Here is a 19,839-nt window from a genome sequence, read left to right as displayed (position 1 = left end):
GTGAATTGCGATGCGATAATACTTGATGTTGATATATATACATATATGTTTCGTTCTCCTATGATAAACCTCTATAGTTCAGAGGTAGATTCCAAAACATATATTTTGTGACCATATTTTTCTTAAAATTATTCTTTTTCTCTCCTTTTCATTTCGTGTAAACTGAGAAGAACAACCCTTCTAGAAGGGGAGGTATTGTCGAATGACTATCTACTTGTGTGATAGAAGCCTAGTAGGATACCACATGTTGTTTAATTACTTGTTAAGTACTAAAGGCTGACAACCTTCTGTACTAACTATGCGATGTAACAAGTGTTCATGATCATAGTGATCTCTCAATAAATTCTTTTACTTCTATACGATGGATCAATCTTTTGAAGATAGAAGCAGCTAGAAAGGAAGTAGTATCAGTGCGGTGGTATTCCGAATCTAACACGTTTGTGATACTAAGGTTGACGCAATTATTAAAAGGTTGTAGAACGCTAGCGAGTAAAAGTATAGCCAAAATAGTATTAGGTATGGAAGATAGTAACGCTTACGAACTAGAAAAGAATGAGTATCGTCATAGATGGCCTGATGTAATGCCTTTCTACTGTTACAATTGACCAGAAAAGCATTACAATAGACCTATTATAAAAACAGTAAGGGGCGTTGCACTTGCGATCATTACATCAGCCCCCTATTGTAACACTTTGGCTGCCTATTGTAACAGGATTAAAAGTATTACAATAGGCCCCTAATGTAACACTGCATTTCCAATCGTAACGTTTTATAGATGTTACATTAGGTTGAAATTATTTTGTAAAAATGGGTCCCAATATGGATCCTACATGTGGGTCCGGGACTCAATGTGGGTCCTACTAGATGTATCTTAACATTAGTAACATATGTAATGAACATTATATGTAAAACACTAGAACAAGCAAATGTAACAGTTAAATTTAACATTTTTGAAATAAATGGTTTGTTTTTAGAACAATCCATAATCAACAAAATATCAAAGTTGCATACATTAGAGTCTCAGCAAACCAAACTACTAGATAAAATTAAATTCTCCAAACCATCCCAATCACCAACAAAATCTTTTAAAGTCGGAGAAATCAAAATAGTTTTTTGATTATAACTATAGTGGGGTTAAGGCTTAAGCCATACACAATCTGCTTGTTCAAGAAACCACTCTATCTGTTTTGTAGGGCTCGTGTCTTCAAACTTGTTTATGTAGCTCCTTTTCTCATAAAAGTTCCATGAAAACCATATGGAACTCTGCTTGGTAGCGTAATCACTGGAACTGGCTCATCTGAAAATTTCTTCGCATCAATTATATAAACCTGAAATGCAAGATTTAAAATTAGTCTACAATGCCAGGGTAGTAAATGGAAGAAATCTGATAATCACTTTGGATTAGCATCTTCATTATGTGTGTCAGTTGGTAATCATACAAGTATTTAAAACAGAAAGATAAATTTACTTTTATAGTTATTCTGTGGACGTGAAAAGTGAAAACAAAGTGTTCATGCTAATGTACTGGACTACATTTACATAGCCTAATCCCCAAAGCACACCTTCTAATTGGCACACCTAATTCCCCAAAGCTTTTCACACGAAAATCTCGTTGCTCGCGAAATGCTTTTACCATTGTTAAAACTGCCTCTCCACCTGCATAGCCTATTTCTAAAGCAGCAACAGCTGCTTTCTGAGATATGCTGCTGGCACCTGATGTGAACTTCAGTAAAAGATAATCACAATCAGAATAGGCGAGATTAGTTGGGAATTCAAATTAATTGAATAACATTAAATCATGTTGAGCATGTAGTAATGGGTGAAAAATTAGCTTTAGCACATTTGTTCTTTCTTTCATGCTGCATCACATCATAAAAATAGAACATTTTGCAAAAACAAGATCTTGAGGATTTCTACCATCTTAAATATAGAACATGTGTGGGCCAGTAATACATTCGTTAATACTGTTGAAAAAAGCTTATAGTTGTACTTAAACTGAAAATGTATCTTCCTTGCATTTTATTTTAATATGATAGAATTCATAAAATTGAATAGTTTATCAGCCATATAAATAGTACTGTACAGTCGTAACACCTTGTTCAGAGATACAATTTACATTTATTTGTACCTTGACTTCTATTAAGCCAATGTATAAAATTGCAGCCTAGTCAAAATACTATCAGCATGATTTAGTGTATGAAAGCTGCAATACAGTCAAACTGATAGCTGAGAAAAGCGATAGATATTCATATCTAGGTATATTTGGATCTCTTAGAGCAACTTGCTGATTACGAATCTCTACAAATGACGCTATGTCCTAAGATTACATCTATAATTTTCAGAATTAGAGAACAACTTGAACACTAACAATAATTGAATCTGATAACATCAAGTTACTTGACACTAATAATTTTGTACCCCATGCATGTTATGTTAACTGTAATTACAGTAAAAAGAAGTTACTTGGCTTTGAATCTTATTGCATGCTGAAACAAATTGTTTGGGACCAGCAATATATCCAAGTCTCCATCCAGTCATTGCAAAAGCCTAAGTTCAAATTTGTGACAGGGATCAGTAAAGATGTATTTTTGTATACAAAGAAAAGATATTTTTTTAAGAAAACAGCGAGAATGATCTTGGATAACATCCTGTCTATACATTAGAAGCTTTGTAATTAAAAATTAATAAGTGATGTGCCGGTTTCATAGCGTAATTTACATTTTACTTGATCAATTAACAGAACTGATTACTCTTAAAAAAATTCAAGCAAACCAAGCAGGTTCCTAGCTATTTTTCTTGCAAACATTGTGGGAAGGGACATTTGCTGGTCCCTTTGTTGCAAACATATGTAAGTGGATTGCAACTTCTTTTCAAGAAAGAAGTTTCCCATAACAGTTTGAACTTTGAAGGGATATGATCCCTTGATCGCAATGATAACAAAGTATACCTGGTTATAACCACAGGAATGCCTGCATAGGCTGCTTTTACTTTAGCCTCATACTTCTTCCCAACCGAGACTTTTCACCAAAGGTAATAACACCCTCAAGCTTTTCGTTAATGTATGTATGGATAAGCTTTTCCTTATATCACAATTCAAAGCATTAAATTATAATTTGGATAAATTAAACTGTAATGTGAGCATGCATCGAGGTAATGTAAAGCTTGGGGTTGAGGCACCACTACATTGGAAGCTATATACTTTTTTGTACTTTTATTGGTGATGGATAATTAAGATGGAAAATACGTACTACACAAGTTTTAAGCATTACTATTCGCTTTGCTGCAGTTAACAATAAATGATATGCATAGGGAGATTCCGGGAAGCACTTCACAGAACCTAGAACATTACAAAGTAAATACAAAGAAGCAAAAAAGATGAATATACATTTGAAAGAGTATTTGGCAGGAAAAAATTCCAGCAGAACTCACCATGGAGTATTTGAAGACAAGCTCCACCATGGAGTATTTGAAGACAAGCTCCACCATGGAGTCACGGACAGCTCATAATTCATTAATCTTTGTCTAATCCAGCCGGCAGCAAGGCACCCCTCTCTGTATGCAACACGCATTTGTAGCTCTGTTTTAAAAATTATTGATTATTTATATTGATTAATTAGCCGGTTAATCATTATAAAATATTTTGTTGGTTCAGTTTTATTATCCGATTAATTATTACATTTTTTTCTTCAATAAATATATTTAATTTAATATATGAGTTATTTTTATATATTTTATTAAATATATTCAATTAATATTTATATTTCTTTATTAAATACAAAGAAGTAGAAAAGATGAATATACATATGCTAAAATCAGATAGCCTTGCTGGTATTTTCCTCTTCTTAAGTTGCATATCATTTAAACTTCTACCACTTTCTTTACATGAACATGTGCCCTTATTTAAAAGGATTGTTAAATCATTTCTAACAGAATCGTACAAAATATAACACTAGCATAAATGATATTGAGCAATTATTAGTACTGTACCGGTGAGATTACAATAATGTTAGCTCAACTAGAAATTCACCAAAGAAACAGGGACAAACCTAGCCTGATGAAAATGATTTCCAAGTTTCAAATAATTTCCAAGTTTCAAATGATTTCCAAGTTTTAACAGGACAATCCTGATAGAAGTTCGCCAGAGAAACAATTATGTGTTTCTCTAAAAGTTTCAATCATCTAATAGAAGAAGAAATTAATACCCCAAAATACATTTAAACTATGCGGTCACTATAATTAGCGTGGTGATTGAATACTACATCAAAAATATAGAAGAGAATAATGATCAAAGTAGTGGAGCAAGCAATAGTAAGGCACTAGAATAAGGTAAATTATAATTTAGAAAAAACAGGAAGAAGAAAGCAAGCAAGCCAGATACAAAATTACATTCACACAATAAACCCAATCGAACAAATATAAAAAACATTAACATATAAACATATAGATATATAAATGCATAAACCCCTGGAACACTTCAATCCCCTGAAACACTTTAATCCCCTCAAAAACTTCAATACCCTCAAATAGAAGATATAAACTATTATTAAAACAGTTTATACAAGATATACAACTAAATGCAAGAGTAAAAAATGAAAATGTAAGATGTATTACCACTTAATCGAAGAAGCCCCAAATCGAAGAAACCTAATTATCTGCAAGAGAAAAATCGATGTGTTAGTAACTAAATCCAATAAAGTGTGTTTGTTTGTGTATTCAAGTACCTAATCCATACTTGAATCCACGTTTAAATCGAAGAACAGAGTGGGTTCGAGAGAGAAAAAGAGATGTGTCCGTAGAGAGGGAAAGAGAGATGTGTGGGAGATATGTAGGGGTCTGTCTGCTTGTTTGTTTTTGACCGTCTATTTTCATTTGGTGGGAAAACTACCGCCCAGACATTTTCACCTCGAAACTATAATTTCATTTTATTTTTTATTTGTAAATTAAATGATTATTTATTTATATAGGTAAAAAATGTTTTTTATTATTTATATATAAATATATATATATTTTTATTTGTTTTTTTAAATTAAATGTAATAATTTTAAAATATATATAATATTAAATATAATATTTTATAGTAATGATTAATCCAGAATAGAATTTTAAATGTAACTTTATGATAATATAATTACTTTAATTTTAAAAAATTAAAATAATACCTATTGTAACACCACGTACTACTGTTACATGTCATGTAACACTGTCACATTCATGTAACACTATGTTAACGGCTATTGTAACACCAATTTCATGATGTTACAATAGACCTCAGATTTCTGAACTACCGCAACGAAGTGCTTGTAACGCTTTTGAAAAAAACATTGCAGTAGTCCACTTATGGTGTAGTGTATTGAGAAGCGAAAGCTTTAGAGCTAGAAGATATAATGAAAGTTTGTGCGATAGACTTGAAAGAAATTTAGAATGATCACTTAGCACGGATTGAGTTTTCTTACGACGATGGATGGTATGACAGTGTCCGAATGTCGCCTTACGAGGCCCTGTACAGAAAAAAATGCCGATCTCCCTTGTATCGGAATGAAGTTGGAGAGCGCAAGATGCTCAGACCCGAAGTAGTCCAAAGGACCAAAGACATAGTGGATCTAATCAGAGGACGGCTGGTAGCAACCCCAGGATGGACAGAAGAGGTATGCTGATTTGACTCGAAAGGACAAAGAGTATGAAATAGGGGACCTGGTGTTGTTAAAGGTATCCCCTTGGAAAGGATTGATGAGGTTCGGAAAGAAAGGAAAGATAAGTCCACGAATTGTTGGACCATTGGATTATTAAGACGTATTGGGAAGTTATCAAATGAACTAGCCCTACCCCGAACCTGTAGCAAGTTCATAACGTGTTCCACGTATCAATGTTAACAAAGTTTAATCCGAATGTGGGACATATAGGAAAATACGAGCGCATAGACATGCAACCAGACTTGACCTATATGGAGCAACTAGTAAGGGTTATGGATTGAAGGGAGCAAGTGCTTAGGAACTGGGTTATCAAACTAGTCAGAGTTTTATGGTAAAGCCACAATGTGGGAAGAATTGACTTGAGAGTTAGAAAGCGCAATGCTAGAAAAGCATCCCCAACTATTATCTATCTGATTCCGGGATGAAATCCTTTTGAGGGGAGACTGTAATAACCCCAATTTTTGGATTTTTTGAAACCCTGATGAATAATAACTTTTGATAATTGAGTAAAATTATCAGACCACTATATATAGGAGCACTGTTATGGAAATTTTGAGATCATATTAGTATTCCATATAGTATAAAAGTGTATGTAAAGGTTGTCCGAATTCGAGTTCGGACACTATTCTTTTTCCCGAAAATCCACTAGATACCGAAAGAATTGAGTATAAGGTAACATGATTTAAAGGATTTAAATTCAAGGATTATAAGAGAGGATCATTAAAGGAGTATAAAATATTAAGAAAGGTTTAGGGAAGCCCAAGTAACAAGATCCAGGATATGATCCCTCAAACGATTAACGAGAACGAGAGTTAAACGAACCGTAAAACAAATAAGCAACTGTAATAACCCCCAAAATTTTGAACTTTTTGTAACCCTTATGAATAGTGTTTTAGCTGAATGAGAAAACTTTTCATGCCACACTATGTAGGGGTTCTGTTATGGATATTCTGAGATTTTATTAGTACTCTATATGGTATATAAGTGTATGTAAAGATCGTCAGAATCCAATTTCGAACACTTTGATTTTTCCCGAAAATCCACTAGATACGGAAAGAATTGAGTATGAGGTAACAGGATAAAAAGGATTTAAATTAAAGGATTATAAGAGAGGATCATAAAAGGAATATAATATATTGAGAAAGGTTAAGGGAACCTAAGTAATAAGATCCCGGGTATGATCCCTCAAACGATAAACGAAAACGAAAGTTAAGCGAACCGTATAACAGATCAGCGGTCATTAGGCAAACAATTAGGAAGTTAATTAAAGGGATTAGAGAGGATGATGTCACCCAACCAATAGAAAGAGGACAAAGGAGGGATGATGACATCACAAAGTGACACAAGCATGACATAAGGAGGAAGGAGATGTGGATGGTTATTAACCACACAAAAATCAAGGTTAAATTGGTAATTAACCAAAAACAAATCAAGCATTCAACCAACCAAGCCAAACAATTCATTTTTCATCAAAACAAGAACACAAGGCATTTTATTTTCTTCATGCTCTCGGCTTTTTACTATTTCAAAGAAAACAAAATTCAAAACTCAAGATCAAGGCTTCCTAAATTGGTAAGATAATTCCCTAGTCATCCTTATGCATAGTTATGGCTATCTTATGAGTTTAAGCCTTCAATTCTTTCTCAATCTTCTTCAAGAAATCAATGAAGAAGACAATGAATAGTGACTTCAAGAATTTTAACTTGATTTTCTTGTTTTTCCTTTAAGATCCAAGCTTTCCTAAGACTCCTCAAGGCTTCCTAAGGCTTCTTAGCTACTCACACCACTTCAAGGAAGGTATATCATCTCCAAACCCTAGCTTTAATTTGTATATTAGGTTGATTTTGGTTGTTAGAGTAAAGAGTAGCTTGAAACTTGTTTGTTTAAGAGTTTGGGTTGGAATGGTGGTGATTGATTTGTTGAAATCTTAAGATTTGGTTAAAGAATGTAGTATAGTTTAAATTCAAGTTTTAGGAGTAAGTAAATGGATTATAATGAGTTGGTTTGGGGCTGTTGTAATGTATTTTGGATGGAGTTTTGATTGGGTTGTGAATTGGGGTTGAATTGTGGTTGTTTTGAGTTGGTTTAAATTTGGGAAATCGCGTAAACATAGCCGTCGTAATGTCCGATTTACTTTAGACTGCTTTTGTTCATAACATTAGGACCCGAGAACCCCCTGCTAGATGTTGACCATTGCCATGTTTAGATAGTTCATGTTACGAGCTTCATTTTGATATGTAGTTCGTTTGATTCCGATGTACGGTTTAGGAGAAACGACCGTTTTAAGTAACGGCGTTTCGCGAACGAAACTTTTCCGCTCGCCTTACTTTGAAACATAGGTTAAAGACCAAAAAGGGTTAATTAGTGTATGAAACAATTATGGTAAGAGTGTTAAGCAGTTGGTAAGACACCCGCGAAAGAATCGCCTTGAAACTCGTAATGGTTAAATTATTAAAAATGGTGGAGCCGAGGGTACTCGAGTGACTTAAGAGAATCAGTAAGCGCAAAACAAGCGTTAGAGTCTAAGTTAGTTAAAGTATAGATTTACAAGTGACTTTGGTTTAATTCCAACTTACTTGTTGTTTATAGGTTACCAGACTCGTCCCGAGCCTTTTATCACCCCCAGTCGCTCAGGCAAGTTTTCTACCCATTATAACTGTTGTTGTGATGTATATGTGTATATGCATGATCTTGCGATAAATGCATATTTGTTATTAACAAATTCTTGCGATATATTGTAGCATGTGATATGGTACATATGCATGCCTGTTTCGTATTCTTGCCATATATATCTGTTGGTTCAGTTGATAATACCTATGCTAGAGAATATCGGTAATTTGCATATACCCTTAGTATAGGGACCCAAAGGTGAAAACATTTTCTAAAACCGGGAGTCGAGGATCCCGAGTAGATTTTATATATATATATATATATTTATATATACATGGTTATAGTTTTCACAACTATTAATCGAATAAGGGTTATTCGATAACTTTATATTATTTGTTGAATATTATTTCGAATATTCATTCGAGGGCTTATGACTCCTTTTATTTTATTAATTGAATATTATTTGAATATTCATTTGAGGATGTATGACTCCTTTATTTTATTTAATGAATATTATTTATAATATTCATTCGAGGTATTATGACTCCGCTTATTACTGAAATATATTCTTTATTTTATTAAAGAATAAGGTGTCAATAATCAAACTTATTTTCGATTATTCAAATAAAGATAGTACTTTCATATAAGTATATCTTTGATTATTTAATATCCATTTCAAGTATAAGTTTTAAAACTTCTACTTCGATTATTTTTATAAGGATTATCTTTATGAGAATATTATTTAAATAATAATATTCAGATATTTTCTAATATATCGGGATTGATTTATTTTAATAAATCAGCAGTACTCCAAACATTCTTAAAAATGTTTTCGAGTCTTCAAAATGATTTTTAAAGTTAGAGTGGACCCCAAAACTCATTTTTTTATATTTAAGATCTTCCTTTCAAAGGGGATTTAAATACTCGCTCAAAACCTGGGGGATCCAGCTCTGTGGTGCATTTTACATTCGCAACGTGGTTGCTGTTTTGAGAAAACAAATGAATTGATTACTTACCCAACGTTCGGGAAGTAAGCCCATCTAATTGAGTCGGCATAAGCGACAGGCCGGGGTACGGTCTATCAAAGTGTAAGTGGCTTGGTGGCAGTCCATCAACGCGTAAGAGGCCGGGTGGCGGTCCAGCACAAGGTCCTTATGTGGCCAGGGTGATGACCGGTGGGGGATTCATCCATCTACAAGTAGAAAAGTTTACTTATTGGTATCTTTGCCTGATCAGCAAGATATCGGGTTTATGCCAAAATTCTTTTCCTTTCCGAAATTCATTGGATGTTACAAACTCTGTTCATACTTTACATAACAGAGGTTCCAGGAAATGTTTAAGAGATATATATGTGGATATATATCGGGACTAAATAAAGTATCTCGTAACTTTATTTCATTCAATAATATTTCAAAGATTGAATCTATTCAAGTCTTAACTTGTGGTCTCATCTATGGGATGACCTTTTTTAAACCTATAATACTTTGAACAGTGGTAGTTCAAGTAGCCTTATAAATGATATAAGTATAGTGAAGTATTTGGTAACTTCATCTTCCTTTAAGCTTATATCCAGTAAGTAATTATCTTACTTTTGATAAAGGTTTTCAGTAAGTTATCTATTAGATACTTGCATTATTGATTACACTATATATTATCTTGCGAGCTGTAATGCTCACTCTTGCTTTATTTCTTCATCACACAACAACAGTTAGGAAGGATGGCCAGACTCAAGCAGACCCAGCGCAAGAGCGTGGGAAGCGCCCCGCGCCTTCCCGTTGAGATCATAGCTGCTATAGCTGCAGAGGTAGATCTATCTGTAGATCATACCATCTACTTTTGAGAATCAATTATGTATAATTATAACTTGTGGCAGATAATGGCAATTAATTGTAAACTTATTAAGTAATCATTTTGGGTTGTAATAACTTTTAAATTGTGGATTCAAAGACTTGTACTTATTTCAATTTCATCTCTGAGACTATAACGGGTTGTGGTGTGTGTTAGTGTGGGGTCACAGCATAAGGTTATTTATTATGAATTAAGTGAAGTGATAATGTGGAAAGAAAGACCGTGACGACCCGGATCCCTGACCCCGGATCTGGGGGTGTTACAGCGACCAAGAGACAAGCTTGTACAAGAAGCCAGGGATTATGACATCATCAAGCCATAGGGAATTGACAAGTGGCAAGGGAATGAAGTAAGCATGATGATGCAAGCATGGTTAGCAAGATATTTTGCAAGATTGATTATGGACCAAGTATTTTAACCCTTGATTAACTAAGGTTAAGTTAACCAAGATATTTTTAGCAAAATTGAATAACAACCAAGTAAAATCACTCACAAACACCAAACCACTTCATCTTCTTCTCTCCCCATTGTTTAGGCTCGACTTTTTCATGAAAATACAAGGATATGATTTTCAAAGTCCAAGCTCCACACCTTCAAAAATTAAGAAGTTTGTTTCCATGGATTCCATATTTCTAAACATAGTTATGGTATGATTTCGAGCTCTAGATTTCAAGGTTTACTATGCTAATCAATTCATCCAAGTTCTTGATGAATAGTATCTTCAAGAAACTAACTTTGTGTTTTCTTGATTGTTTGTGAGATCCAAGCTTGTTTAAGGATAGATCAAGGTCATAAGGCTCCCTAGCAAATTAGTTCACTCCAAGGAAGGTATAATCTCTCAAACCCAAGCTTCGACTTTGATTATTAATGAGTTTTTAGATGATTTGGTGAAATTAAAGTTAGATCCATGTTTGTATAAGTAAGATCCACGTGTATTAGTTAGTTTTGGTGGTTTAAAAGATGTTTGTTGATGGATCTATGTTAGTACTTGTAATGAGTTATGATTTTGAAGGGTTTTGACTTGAATTGGTAGTTTAGGTAAGATCTTGTGTTTTTGATGTTGGTTGATGTTTTGGGTGAGGATTTGGTGGTTGTTTGGATTGGTAATTTGGGAAAATCGCGTAAACATAGCCGTCGTAACGCCCGTTTGCATATAAACTGTTGTGCATGACTTTCGGACCAGAGAACTCACTGACCAAACTGTAACTTTTCCATGTTTAGCTAGATCGTGTCATAAGCTTCATTTTGGTATGTGGTTCGCTTAGATCCGATGTACGGTTTCGAAGAATCGACCGTTTTAAGTAACGGCGTTTCGCGAACGAACCCTTACCCTTTGCATAAATTTGAGACCTTGTTTAAGGCCCTTAAAAGACTAATTGGATTACGAAACAATTTTTTTAAGGTGAATTAGTCAGTTGGTAAAGTAATCGCGAAATAGTCGACTTAAAATGTTTAACGAATAATTTTATAAAAATGGTGGAGCCGAGGGTACTCGAGAGACTTATGTAAATCGATAAGCGCAAAAGCGAACATTAGGGTCTAAGTGGATAAAGTCTAGTTTCTTAAGCGACCGTGGTTTAATTCCGGCTTATATTATTGCTGATAGGTTATCGGACCCACTCTAAGCTTAAGTCTACCTCGGAACACTCAGGCAAGTTTTCTACCCGTTATACTGTTGTTGTGATGTAAATATATTGATGCATTATCTTGAGATAAGTGCATGGTTGTTATTAGCAAGTCTTACGATATATTGGAGCATGTTGATATGATATATATATGCATGACTGTTTCGTAATCTTGATATTTCATTGTCAATTCAATTGTTTTAAACTGCATAATACCTATGCTAGAGATATGCATTATTTGCGTATACCCTTAGTATAGGGGACCCAAAGTTGAACATTTTCCTAAAACCGGGAGGCGAAGTTCCCGAGTATATTTTATATCGTTTTCTATAACTATTAATCGAATAAGGTATATTCGATAGTTTAGAATAAAAATCAAACTTATTTTCGATTATTCAAATAAAGATCTTACTTTCGTGTAAGTATACCTTTTGTTATCTATTATTCGTTTCAAGTATAAGTTTTAAAACTTCTACTTCATTTATTGTTATAAAGATTATCCTTTATGGGAATATTAATTAAATAATAATATTCAGATATTTTTTAACATATCGGGACTAATTTATTTTATTAAATCATCATTACTCCAAACATTCTTAAAAATGTTTTCGAGTCTTCAAAAAGATTTTAAAAGTTAGAGCGGATCCCAAAACTCATTTTCAAATTTCAGATCTTTCTTTCGAAAGGGATTTAAATACTCGCTCAAAACCTAAAGGATCCGGCTCCGTGGTGTATTTTTGGCGCAACGAAGTTGCTAATTTGATAAAAGAGTTTGATTACTTGCCCAACATTCGGGAAGTAAGCCCAATCGAAATGTGTCGGCATAAGCGACATGGGCTCAGTGGGAGTCCATCAAGGTGTAAGTGGCTGAGTGGCAGTCCATCAAAGTTGAGTGGCAGTCCAGCATAAGGTCCTAATGCGGACAGGGTGATGACCAGTGGGGAATTCATCCATCTACTAGTAGAAAAGGTTACTTAATTGGTATCTTTGCCTGATCAACTAGATATTGGGTTTATGCCAAGGTTTTCCTCTTTCCAAATTCATTGGATATTGCAACTCTGTTTATACTTTTCATAACAGAGGTTTTCAAGGAGTGTATGAGATAGATATATAGGTGTGTGTGTGTATATATATATATATCGGGACTTAATGAAGTATCTCGTAACTTCATTTCTTTTAAATGACATTTCAAAGATTGATCATATTCAAGTCTTATCTTGTAGTCTCATCTATGTGATGAACTTTTGACACTTATTATACCTTGAACGGTAGTAGTTCAAGTAGTATTCAGAAAAGATATAAGTATATGGGAGTACCTTGTAACTTCATGTTTTCAACTTATATCTAGTAAAGGATTATCTTATGCATGACAAAGATTTTCAGAAAAATGTTAAGGTAAGGTTAGATATATGTGATCACCTTGTAATGATATTTTTAAAAAAGTCCATTCAATAGAACTCTGTGTATTGTATACACGGCAGAGGATTTCAAAGATTTATGAAAAGTATATATTGACTATTTTGCGACTTCGTCGCCTTAAGATATTGAACTTGGTTCATTTCTGCTTGACCAAGACTTTCATGAGTACTATGAGAATGCTCATATATTGTTAATTATTATACATGTTATTTTGGTAGGCTTGTTGCTCACTCTTACTTTATTTTTTCATCACACAACAACAACTAGATAAGATGAACAGAACCAAGTTCCCAATTCGCGAGCGAATAGAAAATGTTTAGCAGTTTCCAGTAGGCGTTGATGTCGCTGTAGCTGAGGTAGGAACTACCAATAGGCTAGGCTTTCAACTTTTGATGTACCGGACTTATGTATATTTATGAATTGTAATAATGGCAAAAAATATATAAATCTATTCAGAAAACCTTTTGAGGTATAATGACTTATAATTGTGGAATAAAATGACTTGTATTATTTTTGGTATTCATCTCTGAGACTATAACTTGTGGTGTGTGTGTGTATGTGTATATTGTGGGGTCACGGTACGCAGTAGTTGGTTGTTTATTAAGATTAAGTGTTATTAAAGGAAATGGAACTCATGACAACCCGGATATCCGACCCCGGATTTGGGGGTATTACATACATGATTTACAAACCCAGCCATTCAAGGAGAAAGGGGAAGAGAGGTAGAGATGGAGTTTTCGGGTGCTAGTACACATCAATCCTTCAAGGAAAGCGTTCGTGTGGATACCGTATATCGTAGATCGCGAGAGCGGGATACATGGCGATTCAACAAGGTTTGGAACTCCATTAATCCTCCATTAATAAACTCTTAAAACTTCTTTAAGATAAAGATTCTTACTATGAATTAAATATCTATTTTCGCATGGATCATGCGTAGGGTTTTGATTTTATTCTAGTTTTAGTTTAATTTTACATCGTTTCTGTTGCGTTTATGTGCACGAAACCCTTCAATGACATCAGAGCTACTTGTGAAAGTGTTTAATTCGTTTATATGTTTAACCGTTTTTGATCTACAAGCATGTACGTGATTTTCCATGTTTTGATGTTTATACAATATGTTTGTGTTGTGCAAGACATGCATGTACTATAACAAGACTAAGTCACATTGACAACCCTAAGATTTATTTGTATAATAGTCCAAGACTAAGTCACATTGACAACCCTAAGATTTAGTTGTATTAAAGTCTAAATCTGTATTTTGTATTGTATTACTTGAGTCTGTAAAAATGTTAAAGATCAGACTGGAGTTTTTTTTTCTGTGAACAGTCTCAAGCCTAAGAATAAACTCTGGAAGAAGATCAACAAGATTATGCCTCAGTGAAAAGGTGAAGAAGCTTGGAGTTGAATAAATCTGTTTTAGGAAAAATGTTCTAAGTCAAGATATGTACAAGTCACAAATCAAGTCATATAGAGAAGTCATTCAAGAACTCCATAATGACTTATCGAGAAGTCTAAAATGGCTTATAGAGAAGTCCCAGAGATATCGACAAGTCAAATGAAGATATCGACAAGTCAATTTCTCATTAGAGATCTCAGAGATATCGACAAGTCTATTCTGCATATAGAGAACTCAGAGATATCGACAAGTCAAAATGAAGATATAAATACTGGAGATATCAACAAGTCAATTTCTCGTTAGAGATCTCGGAGATATTGACAAGTCAAAATACATATAGAGATCTCAGAGATATCGACAAGTCATTTCAACATGCAGAGTTTTGGAGACCTCGAGAAGCCAAGTTCACTTATAGAGAACTCAGAGACCTCGACAAGTCAAAGACAATTATAAAGAACTAAGAGATCTCGATAAGCCATTATACTTATCGAGGTGTCATTTCTCTATACAACAAACTGGAGATCTTGACATAAACCTTAAGTTAAAGACGTATCCTTAAGTCCTGATATTATCTCCTGATAAATATCTCCTGATAACTTAAGTTCTGACAACTTAAGTTCTGACTTCAGTATAAGTGTTGATTTCCAGTTAAGTACTGATTTGTCCTGTATAAGTAAGATCTGAAAACTAAACATAAATCATATTAGACATGACATTATCAAATATATCTAACAAGTTTAGTAGCATATTTCGGCATATCATAATGCCTTAGTGAACTAAATGTTGTAGAATGTTTAAGTCATGTTGACTACTAGATTGATATACAAGATAGGTTGGTTAATTGTAAATATCAGACGCCTTGTAATCTTGTATAAATGAAATGGAGTTTAACTGCCAAGAAGACAGCCTCAACGGATGTTTCACTAGGCTTCAACGGATGATCAACTCAAGCTTCAACAGATGTTCCACAAAGCTTCAATGGATGATCAACCAAAGTTCCAACGGATGATCAATCATAGTTTCAACAGATGATCCAATGAAGTTTTAACGGATGATCAGATTCAAAAGAGCAGTTGATAGTGACTTGACAGTCACATACGTTGATTGTATGCAAATGGAATGTGGCATCCTATTTGCAGGATTTAGATAACAAAGAAGCATTTCCATTTCCATGCTAAACTGAAGATATTCAAAGATGCTGAATAGAGAAATGAAGGAGCATGAAATTAGACTAGAAATATCTTTTCTTATTTGTTTGTCTTTTTATCATATAACTTGGTGATATATAAACCAAGTAGAAAAATAGAGAAGTTAGTAAGTAATTACCAGAGGAATGGAAAAAGCTACATCTGTAAAGAATTTCTCTGTTCTTGTGAATTCTACTTGTAAGCAGCTGTGTACAATATTGTAATATAGAGCTCTCTTATTAATCTATATCTCTGGTGGAAAAATTCAATCCACCAGAAAGTTTTTAAATACTTGTATTTGATTACTTTTTGTTTTGATTTCTTCAACACTTTCATTTCGTACCTTAGCTAAATCAAACACAGTTATATATTCATAATACTTAAAATCAAAAAGTAGCCAGAATTACATTCAAACACCCCCTTCTGTAATTCTTGTTTAGATTGTTTGGGGAAAACAACTTCTAAATAGATTTGGATAGTCTTCTTTAACATTAATTACTTAAATAAATTAGGAAAAGTAAATATTAGTAAAAGGTGATCTGAATCTTTCATTACTATGCATTATCTTACCTTTGCCTTTTCCCGACTAGCTTTGAACCCGCGTAACTTCCGAAGCCGAGATGCTTTACTATTAGTCTTAGCGTCAATGCTGGTTTCTGTGGGACTGCCTTTATCAGAGCAAAGAGATGACTTGTTACTCTTATCCTTAGAATCATTAGCTAACCAATCATCGGGTCTGATATCACCATCCCATGATCCTTGAATGACAACAGAGTTCATGCTATCATTCAAAGAACTAGAGTCATCATCATCAGAATTTACTCCAAATTCTTCAGATGGCTCTCCAGCTTGAGGAGGCATCCTGTTTACAGCAGCTTTATCTCTTTGAAGAGATTCTGTGGTGTGCACTAAGTGCAAAGTCTGCTCTGCCTCCACATTGCCCTGAGCAACCAACAGTTGATAGGCTGAAACAGGGTGAGTAAAAGTGTCAGCATCCAAGGAAATGTTATCAATTACAGCTTTGTAATGTTGCTGAAATTGTCTTTCCTTTTCAGCATCATCCACAATCATTGACTTACTAGCAATGGCTGGTTCCATCCTTATTTCTCCAGTACCTGCTTTTCTCTCATTTTCTCTCTTTTGTTGCATTAGGGTCTCACCCTGGCTCCCCACCCTCACACCCTCACCTTCACCTACTAAGGTGGGACTCCTCTTACTCACTTTTGCCAATCCTGAATGAATGGATTGCTGAGATTCACTCTTTTCCTCTCCTTTTGCCTGGGAGCAACCCAGCCTCTCACTCAATGCACTCTCCTCTCTCAGTCCTAAGAGTGATTGTATTACCACCAAGTCTTCTGCACTTGAAATTATTGAAGTTTGAAGTTGTGCAGAGACACTCGACGGATAAGTGATATCCGTCGGGTGAGTGGTAAAGCTATCCGACGGATAACTGCTGTTAAGCTTATCCGTCGGGATACAATCACTACTCGACGGATGAGCAATATCCATCAAGAGAGTGGAAATGAATGAGGTGGGAAGAGAAACTATTGTTGACTATGTGTTGATTGAAGTTATTTGAGGCACAGATGTCACAATAGAATCAGAAAGAATTGGCAAGTGAGCCAACAAATCATCTAAAAGATGATGCTCACTTGCACTGGATTTTGGCTTCCCCAACAGAGTTAAAGAAGGGGAATCAGGAATTGAAGTGTTTATCATGTCCACTTCCAGTGAGTTGGTTGGTGAGTATTGTGTTTCAGTGGCTTCTATAATGAGAGATTTTGGCTGTGACTCCACATTTATTGGAGCCACATCAATCTGAATTTGAGAAGGTGCAGGGATTGTGTCTTTAGCACCAGTTTGCACTAATTGCGTGCCCTGTGCATCCCCAGTTGTTTTGGATTTCTTCTTTCTAGTGTAAGTTTGGTGTGAGCTTGTGTCCCTAACCCTCTTGGCCTGTGCTCTTGGATGAGAGCTTTGTTCAATAGCCACATCCTTTTGGGAGGATGCAGTTAGAAGTGAGCTTCTGTCCTTTTTAAGCACTGCAGTTTATTGGGAAACTGCAGTGTGGCTAGGCTGGGATTCACTCATCTCTCCAACCTTATCCTTGGGGTTTCTTTGATGTTCACCCCTTCCCTCACCTATCTTACCCTCCTTCACACTCCCCTCTTTGGCTTTGGTAGATTTTTCAACTGGTACCTTTTGAGAGATACCAGAGGGGGTTTTCTTTGATTTGGATTTGGGAATTGCAGTTGTTTTGGCAGCTTTGGCAGGCAACTGTTTGGTCATTTTCACAGTTGCCATAGCTATGCCTGAAGTCAAAGAAATAGAAGAGATTGGAATAGTTGAGGGTATGGATAAACTTACCTTACTTACCTGAGGTGTCAGTATTACAGGAAAATAGAACATTGGCACATCCTTGTGATGGTTGGCTCTGTTCAAGTCTGTAATGATTCTTCTCTCTTGAACCCAACAAGCTAATTTGTTGTTTGGGTTCTCAAGTTCAATCTCTTGACAAAGATGGTTAGCCAAAAGCATAAAAAATCTAGCATAGTAAATATTCTTTCCTCTTTTGGCTAAGTCACCTAATTTAAAACCTAACTCATACACAACAAGGTCACTGAAATTATAATATTTGTCTGTAACTAGCATGTATAACATGTTAAGCATGGAAATGTTCACAGAATCAAAATTACTGATTTTTCCAGAAAAGACTTTAGTTACTACATCACACAAGTAACTCCATTCCTTCCTAAGACCTAATCTTCTAATTTCACTTAGTTTTGCAGTAGGAAGTGCATAATGAATGGAATTAAGCATATTGACAATATCAGTGTCAATGTGTGGTACAGTTACATTATCATCAGGAATCTTGAAACATGTTTTTATTACATCACTATTGATACAGAAATCATTACCTTTGATGGTCAGAGTGATGGTTTTGTCAGTAGAGTTGTAGATTGTTGTTGTCCACATTTCCTCAACAACTTCGTGGGTGATTCCAGCATAGCAAAACTTAACTTGCAGTTCTTCACGAAGTCCATTATCTTATGATAGTCTTCAGATTGCTGAATCCCCTTATTGACCAAGGCAGTGAAGTTGTTCTTCTCATAGATGACCCAGTCTGTGACATGATCTTTACTACGGGTGCTATTGTTAGAGAAGAAAAGCTTGAAGAGAAAGAGGATTTTTGCTTGAGAGAGAATGAAATAACACAGTTGAATTTGAGAATGATAAAAGAAAATGATTAGAATGAAATAGGCTTTTATACTTTGCTCAGACTCAACGGATGAAAATAATAAAGAGAAGTAAATTACCCAATAGAAATTGCCTAAAATGACCATTTTAAAATAAGCTTTAAAAATTCCACCCATTATCCGTCGTGTAATGCTTATAAACTGTAAGTATACTCGATGGATAATGTTCAGGGAATTAACGGTTCAGATTTAGATACTTCGACGGATGAGGATAAAATGTTATCCGTCGAGCTTTAAAATATTCCAGAAAAGTAATTGATTTTTATTTACAATTTGTATATCGACAGATGACTCAACCCGATGGATAATGGTCATCCGTCGAGATACAAATTTTGACTTAGCCAAAATTTCATCCAAGACTAAAAATCAACTAAATTTCTGGCTTCTTTTCAAATTGCAAGAATAATACAGATAAATTCAAGAGTAATTAAGCATACCTAACTCACTTACCAACCTAGAAAAGGTGGATTCATCCAGTGGCTTGGTAAAAATATCTGCAAGTTGCTTCTCACTTGGAACAAAATGTAACTCTACAGTACCATTCATTACATGTTCCCTTATGAAATGGTACTTGATGTCTATATGCTTTGTCGTTGAATGTTGCACTGGATTTTCAGTGATGGCAATTGCACTTGTGTTGTCACAGAAAATAGGAATCCTTTCAACTTGCAAACCATAGTCTAGCAATTGATTTTTCATCCATAAAATCTGTGCACAGCAACTGCCAGCAGCAATATATTCAGCTTCAGCTGTGGAAGTAGAAACTGAATTTTGCTTTTTACTGAACCAGGACACAAGCTTGTCTCC

General features: G+C 34.7%; 1 protein-coding gene across 19 annotated transcripts; it reads right to left on the bottom strand.

Annotated features, from left to right (window-relative positions):
- Positions 1-920: 920 nt before the first annotated feature.
- Positions 921-4,861, bottom strand: LOC141701077 (bifunctional aspartate aminotransferase and glutamate/aspartate-prephenate aminotransferase-like). 19 transcript variants are annotated; one of them, XR_012566655.1, is made up of 6 exons: positions 4,612-4,858; positions 3,430-3,552; positions 2,948-3,080; positions 2,484-2,547; positions 1,563-1,723; positions 921-1,328 (listed from the first exon to the last, which is right to left on the bottom strand). XR_012566655.1 is itself a non-coding variant. In XM_074504723.1 (6 exons), the coding sequence occupies exons 4-6, from the start codon at positions 2,536-2,538 to the stop codon at positions 1,215-1,217; spliced, it is 279 nt and encodes a 92-aa protein (XP_074360824.1). In that variant the 5' UTR covers positions 2,539-2,547; positions 2,948-3,080; positions 3,430-3,577; positions 4,612-4,861; the 3' UTR covers positions 921-1,214. The 19 variants fall into 19 exon arrangements, 11 of the variants coding, with proteins under 11 accessions (XP_074360824.1, XP_074360822.1, XP_074360823.1 ...); XM_074504723.1 differs by having other exon boundaries at positions 1,634-1,723; positions 2,464-2,547; positions 3,430-3,577; positions 4,612-4,861; XM_074504721.1 differs by having other exon boundaries at positions 1,634-1,723; positions 2,464-2,547; positions 4,612-4,861.
- Positions 4,862-19,839: the final 14,978 nt, after the last annotated feature.

Source organism: Apium graveolens, unplaced genomic scaffold (genome assembly GCF_009905375.1).
Source record: "Apium graveolens cultivar Ventura unplaced genomic scaffold, ASM990537v1 ctg3306, whole genome shotgun sequence".
NCBI classification, from domain to species: Eukaryota; Viridiplantae; Streptophyta; class Magnoliopsida; order Apiales; family Apiaceae; genus Apium; species Apium graveolens.
This window is presented reverse-complemented; position numbering and strand designations above follow the sequence as displayed.